Source organism: Elaeis guineensis, chromosome 4 (genome assembly GCF_000442705.2).
Source record: "Elaeis guineensis isolate ETL-2024a chromosome 4, EG11, whole genome shotgun sequence".
Classification (NCBI taxonomy): domain Eukaryota; kingdom Viridiplantae; phylum Streptophyta; class Magnoliopsida; order Arecales; family Arecaceae; genus Elaeis; species Elaeis guineensis.
The window spans coordinates 12289862-12301091 of NC_025996.2; the positions used below are offsets into that span (position 1 = coordinate 12289862).

An 11230-nucleotide genomic window follows, 5' to 3' on the forward strand; every position below is an offset into this window, starting at 1 on the left:
ACTTTGAAATAGATATCTCAAACGACATAACCTAATTTCGAGGACGAAATTATTTTAAGGAGGGGAGAATGTAACGACCCAGAAAAAAAAAAAAAAAAAAAAAAAAAAACAGAGGAGGAGGAAGACTCCTAGCCGGAGTCTTCTTCCTTCACGATTCCGGCAAAATCGGACTCAAAGAGTCCGGCTAGGGTAGGAAACCTCCAGTATAAAGATCCCCCGTCCTCTCTTAGGAAACTACAACAAAAATTTTGAGGAAAATCGAGGTATTTGAGAAATTTTCTCAAAGGATACCGTGGATGGTTGATCGGAAGAAAAGGGGGTTCGCCGGAGCTCTTCTCAACCGTCGGAGCAAGGTAAGCCCCTCCCCTTCTTCCTCTCCCTCTTCCCTTTCTCCCCTGGCCCAAAGCCTCGCCGCCGGCCACCGTTTTTGCCGAAAATCAGTCGCGAAAGAATCCCCTGTTTTCTGATTTTTTTTTCCTTTGTTTTTGCCGCCGTCCTCCTCTTCGCCGCCGGCCGAACCCCATCGCCGCTGTTGTCGGATCTCCGGCCAAGCTGTCGGAGCCCGAGCCACCGGGGGGGGGGACCTCACGGTCCTCCCCTGTTTCAGCCAAGGGAGGCCGCGGGAAGAAAAGAAGAAAGGAAGAAGAAGAAGAAAAGAAAAAGAAAAGAAAAAGGAAAAAGAAAAAGAAAAGAAAAAGGAAAAAGAAAAAGAAAAGAAAAAAAATAAAAATAAAAATAAAATAAAATAAAATAAAAAAGAAGAAGAAGGAGAGAATTTTCCTCTCTCTCCTTTCTCTCTTCTTTCTCTCTCTTTTCTCTCTCTTTACGGATTTTGTCTCTCTGGGATCTTTTCTTCTTCTCTGATTGCATTATGAACCCTAGAATAAACTTGAAGATGAAAATAAGATGATCTGAGGTTGCTCCGAAATTCGTGCGGTAGATCTGATCCCAGTTCGATCCTATTCAAAATTTGTAACACTTGATTCATATTGAGTCACCCTGATAGGACCTCTGATGATCTCGATCATGAGTGCCTCATCGGAAGGATATGAAGATTTCTCTCTCCACTTTCTCTCTCTACTTTCTCTCTCTAGACTTTTCTCTCTCTTCATGGATTTTCTCTCTCTAGAAGTCTTATGGATCAGTGGAGGATCCAGATACTTAGGTAAATCCTAATTTTGGTTAATCCTAAGAGAGATCCTAGATTTGTGTTATCAGATCGATTATCGGTAATTTTCTCCATATATGTGATTTTTATATTGATCAGGGTTATGAAGAGATGATTGTCTGCATATGATATCGAGTGGAATATCTTGTTAGAGAAATTCATAAATCAAAGAAGAACATTGATTTCTGTGTTTGGATCAGTCACCGGTAAAGGTAAGAATCCCTGTACATGATCACTATTATGTATATGCTATTTTACTGTTGGTCTTGCATCGTTGGTTTTGCATCGTCAGATTTGAGATCGATGAATTTATTATACCTGAGATACTGTTATTTGATTTTGAGCAATGAGTATGTTATGTCAATATATATGTATCAGAGATTGATGGCATGATTATATGGATATGACATATCTGAATTGATCATAATGCAAGACATAATTGATTGATGAAATCAACACATAATGATTAAATGAAAAGAAAGAGATATATGGTATGGACTAGCCTTGTCATGTGAAACAGCCGGCCAGGAGCTTATGCCTGGGACAGCCCGCCAGGAGCTTATGCCTGGGACAGCCCCCACTGGCTTACAGGTGGATCAGCCGGCCAGGAGCTCATGCCTGGGACAGCCCGCCAGGAGCTTATGCCTGGGACAGCCTCTCACGGGCTTTGGTACGTGGGACAGCCGGCCAGGAGCTCATCCTGGGACAGTCTTGAAAGACTTTTTAAAGTGGATTCGATCCGGATGATGACTGAGGTATAGACTTGGATAGTCCAGAGCCAGCAAGAAAAGGTTAAAAATCATGTGATTATGAAAAGAGAAATGAACGATAAGACATGAGATAATTGTTGAGCAAAAGTATTTTACCTGTTAACATATGATGATGCATCTATTTTGACAAAACAGAAAATTTATGAATGTTTGCATTATTCTGGACATTGAACATGAGATTTTATATTTTATTGCTTATCCTTATTTTCAGACTATATTACTATATCAGTGTGATATGGGAATTCTTACTGGGCTGTAAAGCTCACACCCCTTCATCTTTCTTTTTCTTCTCAGAGTTGCAGGATGACTTAGATTGGCTATGGCTTGGATTTACGGGTGAGCAGAAGGATAAATAGAGTGTCATAGTATCTGATCAGAGAATTGAAGGAATGTTAATTGTTATTATGCAAGTTTTATGAATTACTGTTGAAATTAAATATTATGGTTGATAAGATTGTAATGATTTATTTTGGCCTTGCATATTCTTTAGGGCTTGCTCTAAGGAGTGTGCGGCCATCACGTATCCGACCCGGGTGTTGGGTTCGGGGCGTGACAAATATACCAGCCCATACTACTCGCAACTCAGCTGCAGGAATGGTACTGTCTAGGAGATGATACCCACTAGCTGCCATTAGTCTAGAGTCAGGATCGCAAACGATGAAGCCAGCACAACCTTTAAGGCCTCTCACACTATCATCAAAATTGATCTCAAAAAAATTCAAGAGTAGAGGCTCCCAAGTAATAAACACCACGTGTTGGTGTCTGAAGAATCCCAAGTGTCTCAAATAATCGAGGTCCAGTTAGTCGATAACACATCCATAATCTTCCTACTCGACATCAACGCTCTCTCCAAGATGAATCTCGCTGGCTGTCAATATGCCTCAAAGATAGCTCTATTCCTAGTAAGCCAAATACGATAAACGATGTATACCGCTCTTATCTCTAAACTCCTGGATAAGTCAGCCTGCAAGCTCCGTCGAAGCCCCTTCAAAAAAAAATTGAGCTGGCTCCATAAAGGCACCCGCCTCCTGGGAGAAGTGAGAGAACCTTGCCAAAGTCCAAACACGTTGGACCCTAGGCACAGAAACAAGACATTGTCCGGCATCTTATCATTTTTTCATCCGCTCGGATAAGATAAAGGCATGTCTATACCCCTACATATTAGCCTTTCAATTTGTTGGTAGAGCTATAAATATCGTTTTTCCTTTATCCTTCTAAATCAAATATTTTCCCCTGTTCTCTCCCACCTATTTCTTATTTTCCATGGCTTGAGGGAATGATCTAATATTTGGCATGCACTCAGTTGATTATATAAGGCATGAAGATGTATAGTGGTTTTTATTTATAATATTCCCAATTATATCTATATATGTTTTGAAATTAAAGTTTTTAAACGAAAATTCAAGTTCAAGTTGGCTTTCTTTAGTTTTTAATTTTTTTAGTAAATTATTTTTTTATTATAAATTACTATTTTTTAGATATAAAATAATAACTAGATGCATGACTTAAATTGCAAACCGATTTGATCCAGTCTTAAACTGTTGCTCTAATATTTTGGGTGGGGTCTCCATCGATTCTCAATCTGACCTCAATAACTCGTTAGGTCTAAATTTTTTTTTTTAATTCTAACCCAATCCAACTGAAGCAACTATGGTTAAGTTTGGGTCTAAATCATGACCCAAATATGAAATCAAGTTGAGATGAGGCCAATCATGCCCTGATCTAAAACATCCCATTTGCAACTCTAGCCATCAAAGAATTATACATGCAACAACCACAAGCAACCTAGTTGCTACATGGATTGTCTCCTTTTAGCTGTAGCACTAGCTACGCGTATTGAACTAATTTAAAATTTTACCTTTTCCTCCCCTTTTTTTTCTACGGCACAAAATTATTCAAAATAAGCCTTGCATTTTAGCATGACATACCAAGGAAATTGGAAAAGTAACCGTATCAAAGCAAATCCGCCAGATTGGCGCAACCCAAATCCAATCTATATTTTGTTGGCATCTAAAAAAATAATAATAATAATAAAATAAAGAAAAATCGAGCCTCAACCCCATCCAGTTACCTTCCAACGTGATTATTGCATATAATATTGATTTTATCAATCCCTAGAATATTTTTGAGTCAAATCAGATGAAAGCCAACACACACCATTATTAATATACATAAATTAATTACTTAATTATATCATAAATATCATATATAATAAAACAACAATAAACAATATATATAACAAACATAAGATTCTATCGGCAACTAACTTAGTATAGTAGACAATTACTGATAGAGTAAACTATTGAAATAAATAAATAAATAAAAGCTAGTTTCTTATATGCCTGAAGGGTTTCGAAGCATATAGTACAATTAGTTTTGGATCAGAATTTGCTCAGGATTGACGGGAATATAATCATCAAAATTCAATGACATGAACATGCCAATAATTTTCATCAAGGTCAGGACCGCATTAATTTCAGATAGTGCTCGGTTGGGAGCTGGTCTATCTGATCTACTTGCAGCCTGCCTTCCACTTGGTCTAATACGACATTGCTCCACCATTGCCACGTAAATAACCCATGTTCCAAACCCTCACTAATAAAAGGAACCAAATCATACCTAAGCAGTTCCATGTCATGTTTTCTCCACTACTATAACCCAAACACCTTGAGCAGCCTCTCTATCACTCCTATCATAAACATAGTCTATTCTTCTTTATTTTTTTGGTAAAGACAGATTATTCATCCAAGTTTTGTGTGATCTTTAACATGCATATTTAACTAAAACCCCTCCTTTACCAACAAGAGAGGACAAGAGAAGTTGGTGTTGTGAGCAGGGAAACGAGTGGTTCTGGAAGCAGCGCTCTTAATAAGAGGATGGGAGTAGGTGTAACAATTTTCCTTCAAACATTCTCTTGCAATCAGACTCGTGCATCCACATGACCAGTATTAACTTGGTGCGATCTCATCAAGCTAGCAAAAAGCCAAAACAGCGTAAGAAAGATAATCTTAAAGATGTGATGCTTGTTTCCTAACAAATGCCTAGATGTAAACACACAATTTAACTTCTCATTACAGTCCCAAAGAGTCTATTACAAATCCACTTACAGAACAACGTACATGAGCCATAGAACACAATATTTACCGCTTCAAAGTATCCTCGCTTTGGTCACCAAAAATAATACCCTCGCTTTGGTTTTAGCTAGGAGCCCTGACTAGGTCTGAGATCAGCCCCATCCAGTCCCTATCCCATTCCGAAAGACGCCTCTCAAGCGAAGTTGGGCTTCACTCCCCGGGATTACTCCAAAGAAGGCTCTTTTATAGCTCAATGTCTTTGTAATAATCCAATTGCAATCTAGAAGTTGGCCATAGATAGAAAGAGATGCTACAATTGCAAGTTCAAAGACGGTTGTCAGTTCACCAATCAAAGCACAGATATAAGTCGCATGAAATCCTTCCTGTTCCAAAATCTATCCTTCAACCATGCATTCATTACGATACACGTACAAGGCAAAAAACGTTGGATTATATATATATAATCTATGTGCACCTTAATTTATTCCATTGTCTCTATTTCTTAGCTCCGCAACTGCTCCTGGATTTCCCAAATTAGTTAGATTTTATTAGCTTAAAACAGAGATCTCTATCCATATCTATTCCAAATTCCCAACTGGACTTTTTGCAGAATTTAAAATAACAAAAATATGGATACGCTTTAACTAATCCTTGGATTTTATCTTTCTCATCTCTCAATTTTTTGAACTTCTTATTAACTTATTTTTAATGTAGCACATGTTCCTCGTCCGTAACAATCAAAGCCATCATTAACAACAGAATGTTTCCTATTTTTTTTTAAAAAAAAAAAGAAGAAGATTTCTGTTATATTTGGAAGATCCACAACATAAATTAATGCCTTGAGTGCAAGCAGTCGACTAAAGTAGATTTTCCAAAATTCTCAATGGTGAGATTTAGGGCCAAAAGGACTAAAAGTTTATTAGATATTTATACAAGCAACAAGATCATTTTTAACACTTGCAACACTACTTATTTGAAAAATGAATACGGACGAAACCTCAATCACATTATCAAACGTAAAAAATTGATAAAAGATACCAAAGCATCCTACGCATAGAAAAAACAATCATCCTCTCCCTACAGTAAAGATGGATAAAACATGACTACATAGAACAATATTTGATGAAAAAGGGACCAAAATATCAAGTCAATCAAAACTGGCCATTCCTCTCACCATAGTCTTAGCATTCGATTTTCAGATGCAGCATTGAGCTTTTCATCAGCTTATTGAAAACATTGGGTGAATCAGATTTTTTTTTTCCCTCCAAAAAGTTGAAATTTCTTGACTCAGTGAAATGTCATACATCATCCTTCATAATCCTTGAATACTTAATATGACAAAAACCGATCTAAAATTCTGAAATCCTTCTTATGAATGTCCTGTATCAACTTTCTGAGCTTCTGGAGACATTTTAGAAGAGCTTGCTGCGTGGTCTTGTTCTGGTTCATATTTCTAACATTCTTGAAAACCAAAAAAGTAATAATATCACTGTCTTTCATTTCATATCAAGCTATGATCCATAAATGCCAGCCATTATGCCTTAGCACTATTATGGTGAAATGCATAGCAGGTCAATTTAATTAATTATCACGTTGCAAGTATTTATACTATCACTACTATGCCACCCTTATTCTGGTCAGAATGCTAGTTTTAACACATCCTCCCAGCTTTGTAAGCTTAGTTTTTAGAGCCTTCACTTCTTGAAATACACATTCCTCTTCAGGAGAAAAGCCTTTGAGACCCTTTCAGTTAATAATTATAAAAAGAAAAAAAATAACAATGTTCTCATTTCAAAATTCATTTTATGATATCACTGCCCCTTGCCCCACTATATCATAGTCATAGCGAAAACTAGGTTTATTTTCAAATCACACTGCCTTCTGTTTTTTTATGATAAAAATTAACCACAATATCTTCATTCTTTAAGACAATATGTTGCTAAAATTTTAATTAGTGAAGGAAAACAAAAAAAAAAGGGAATAAATACACAATTATAAGAAATATTGGCTGTAGTTAACATCTATAACCTCATTTGAAATCTTAATACCTTTTTTTTTTTGGTTAATATAAGAGAAAATGACCCTTCTCTTATTGCACTTGTAGATAAAGCTGACAGGGTAAGGATTTGGTTCAGATCAGACGAGTCGGTCCTTAAGAAAGACACAACAAAATATGCTTATCATTAAATCAAGTAGAAATTAGCAACATAGATGAGAGAAGAAGCAAAAGAAGTGTTTACCTGTGGTAGAAATCTGGCACATGACAAGGAGAGATGATTGCCAGAGAAAGATAAATTGGACTAAATTTTTCCCTTGAGTCATGAATAGTGTCAGTCAGTCCAATCTAATTTATTCTGAATGTAGTCTATATCCAATCCACACCAATTGGACCACAGACCAATGTCAAAGAATAAGTCAACGATTATGTTTCTGTGGTAATGCACTTTCCATGAACTTTTTAGCCAATTGCTAACAGCAAATCTTAGAAACTACTAACAGAAACAATCACACAATTTAGGAAGTCACCCTAAAATATTCTAGGAGACAACTAAGCAAACCTTTGTTGATTTTATGTCAGTAGATATTAATTGACGACACATATTTACCTCTCCCACTGATGGTGAGATTTTTCTAGCTCATACTTTCTCTCTCTTTGGATGCCAACCATGTCTTCTCCATTGTATTTTTATCTTATATTTGTGTGTGTGTGTGTGTTGTTCTTCTGAGCAGCCAAAGACATCCCAATTAGCCTAGGACATCACCAAGAGAAGAAAAGTAGCTGACTGTGAAAATTGAGCTGCCTTACCAGAGAAAGATGAAAGAAACAGAAAAAATAAGAAAGAAAACTGATCGGTTACAAAGAATACACGTGTTCGTGCAGACACAGACAGAGAGGTGGGGTGTGGGAGGGACCGATGGATGTGTTGCCAAGGCTAGAGAACCAACCTATGCATCTAGCCAGCTGTTTATGCCAACATTATTTTTACTTTTTAATGATATTTATTTGCTATCTCCTATATATGTAATAAGTGACACCAAGCTTTATTTGGTGTACGACCATCCAATGTATACAAACTTCTACCCCCTGGCACACAAAATAAAACAACTCTCCCAGACCATCACTCACTGTGAAAGGTATAAAGTCCAACACAAAAGTCTCAAGCATCATCCAAACCTTATTTTCCCAATGAACATCATTCAAATCTCATTTTCCCAATAATGTTGTCAAGAAACTTTTGATATACCCAGTGACAGATAGAGTAACGACTGTTTTTATCCCATACAGTCACCAGACTCACCACACACACCAAACACTGATAAACCCCATCAGCCCAAGGAACAATGAGAATACACATAAGAGCTGCCTCTATCTTCAGAATAGCATGGACTTGTGGTAAAACCTCTATTCTACATAACCAACACCCATGACAGAAGTTGATAAAATTATCAAATTAAGATGCAAGGAGAACATCCATTAGGACCACCTCTCTCTCTCTCTCTCAAATGGGATTCATTTGTAACAAGGCCTTCCATTTTGAAAGATTCACCATCCAGAAGTTTTGCAGTAATCATATCTCAAAAGTAATCACACAAACTATGATCACAAGTTAAAGCTATGAAGGACTAGACAAACTAAAATTTACACAAATTTTGTCAATTTCCTTCATAGATGTGTTTGTGCATTTCAAAAATTACAACACCCTTGTGCAACAAAACAGAATGGATCTCACGGTCCAGCACAATTATTAGCTACGACCAAACATAATCAAGTTCTTAAAAAAAAATTAAATTAAAGAGTATTAAAAACAAAACTAAACTTGTTTTAAGCTTAGGACCCAACATCTACAAGCTAGACTCATCAACTTCCAAAACTTCAGGGGCAAAAAAGCATACATAATATAAGAGAAGACCCAGCTCAAACCTTGATCGATGATGTAAGGATCAAGTGGTATGGATGCGATCAGGTAAGTCACTCCATCATGCTACCAGCATCATCATTTTCCTCCTCTCCATCACTTAGCTCAAGATCAGCAAGCAGCTCGTCCAAAGGCACGGAAGGAACATCATCCCCACCAGCCGTTGATGCCATCTCTGACGTCTCCGACGGCTGATAATCTTTGTTGCGGTACAATGAGATATTAAACCTCAGCTCAGGGTTCTCCTCCAAGTCCCTTAAAAACTCCTCATACTCGGTATTCCTCTTCTCTTCGTCAGCTCTGCCCTTGGAGGTATTGTCCACGTCCATGTTCAAGCTCTTGAGTTTCCAAGGTCGAGCCTTTCCACTTCTGTTGCGGCGCTTCTCCTCGTAGCTCTTCTTTATCAGAACCGCATCTGGCAGGTCAATCTCGAGATCGCCGCTATTGGCCCCATAGAGGTCATAACCTAGGGCATAATCGCCGGGATTCAAGAGGTGGCCGAGATGGGTTCGGACAGTGAAGATGTTGTCGTTCTTTCCGAAATCCGACAGCCGGGCGACCTGGGCATAAGCCAGGGAGTACCTCGACCCCCCGACGGTCACCTCCGAGGACTCCACCTCGATGTCGAGCACGATGTACTCGACGAGCTGGCGGCTGGAAAGCAGGGCCTTGAAGGGGGCCCGCCAGTACTGGCTGGCATCGAGAAAGGCGGAGCGGAGGGTGAAGGGGTCGAGGAGGGCAACGGAGTTGGAGATCTTGGTGCAGATGACGAGGGGGCCGAGGTTGCCGAGTGCCTGGGCAACCTTGGGAGGGAGACAGATGAGATCCTCGCGGCAGATGGGGCAGATCTCGACGGAGAAGGTATGCTTGTAGTTGTAGATGTTGCTCTTGGGATCGTGGGAGACGAGCTGCTTATCGGAACGGGAGCGAACGGGGACGACGCCGGAGATGAACTCGACGAACTTGACGGCGTGGGAGCGGCTACCGAAAAAGAAGTCGAGACCACGGTCGGCCTCGGAGATACGGAGGGCGCGGGCGGCGGCGCCGTGCCGGAGGATGAGCTGCTCGAGGAAGAAGAAGGTGCGGCGGTGGGAGACATGCTGGCGGAGCTGGACGGCGGCGGACCATTGGTCGGGGTTGGCCTGGGCGCGGGAGCAGGCGGGGCAGAGCTGGTCGTGGACGGTGAGCTCGACGAGGTGGGACTGCTCGAGGATGGCGCCGTGGAGGGCCTCGCGCTGGACGCGGAGCTTAAGGCGGAGGCGCTTGGAGTGGGGCTCGGTCCAGACGAACTCGGCGTGGACGAGGCGGACGTGACGGGTGAGGGGCTTGAGGCGGCGGAGGCAGAAAGCGAGGAGCTCCTTGGACTCGAGGTCGGCGCGGATCCAGGTGCGTGGGGGATGGAGGTAGCTGCGGCACTCGGGACAGTGAACGACGGCACCGTGGCGGGGAAGACCCTCGGTGATGTCGACGCGGGAGCGGAGGCAGCGCACGCACATGTTGGCCGGGTTGGGAGCCATCGCAACGCCGCAGATGCAGCACAGCACCGTCCCCACCGTCTGCACCGGCACGAACATCCCCGACGCCCCCAGCTCCATCGACGACGGCGTCGTCTTCTCTCCTCTCCTATTAGGGTTCGGAGAACCCGATGGTGATCGAATAGGCGGCTGTAGATCAGGGTCCGGAAGGAGAAGAAAGAGTAGTTTATCAGGGTTTATAAAAGACCGACACTTTTTCTACGGTGCTCCAAAGGGCATTTACGATATCTCTTATTTAATAAAATCCTAACTGTCCGATTTATAAAGGACGGCAAGAGATGGTTTACCGGAAAGTTCCCGTAGCCAGTCACGATCGTGGCTGTGGGGTAATTTCTTCAAAATCCAGTGGCATTTTCAAAGTTCGAATGGGTAGTGCTGTAATTGTTGAGAGCTTTAGGGGTGTTTTCAAAGTCATCTTCTTCCTCATCTCCCGATTATTTCAAACCGGTGTTCTTCCTCATTTTCCGATCCATGTCGTGTTGGCGATCAGCATGTGAGAGGAGGTAGTAGATCATATGAAGTGACAATTGGTGCTCGTCGACGGTCATGGAGGATGTCTTCGTCTCGTTGGTGTTCGTCGGTGGCGTGCGGCGGCGGCCATGATGTTCTGGATTCATGGGATCATTGCCGTATTGGTTTTCTCCACCAGACATTTGATCACTGTTCCGGTCGACCGTTCATCCAAGGAGTACCCTTTCCTATTTCCCGCACACACGATGAAATTCGGAGCCACCTTCCAACCAACATTTTCCCCCAGTTGTTTCAT

At 40.9% G+C, this 11230-nt stretch overlaps 1 protein-coding gene across 1 annotated transcript; it reads right to left on the reverse strand.

The window, feature by feature from the left end:
* Window positions 1–4929: 4929 nt before the first annotated feature.
* On the reverse strand, window positions 4930–10632 carry LOC140857137 (uncharacterized). The gene is made up of 2 exons (XM_073255562.1): window positions 8935–10632; window positions 4930–5322 (listed from the first exon to the last, which is right to left on the reverse strand). The coding sequence occupies exon 1, from the start codon at window positions 10522–10524 to the stop codon at window positions 8983–8985; it is 1542 nt and encodes a 513-aa protein (XP_073111663.1). The 5' UTR covers window positions 10525–10632; the 3' UTR covers window positions 4930–5322; window positions 8935–8982.
* Between the last annotated feature and the right edge of the window lie 598 nt (window positions 10633–11230).

Bases quoted from the DNA above. Each gene is read 5' to 3' on its own strand.
- LOC140857137 (XM_073255562.1), bottom strand. From the start codon at position 10,524: ATGGAGCTGGGGGCGTCGGGGATGTTCGTGCCGGTGCAGACGGTGGGG.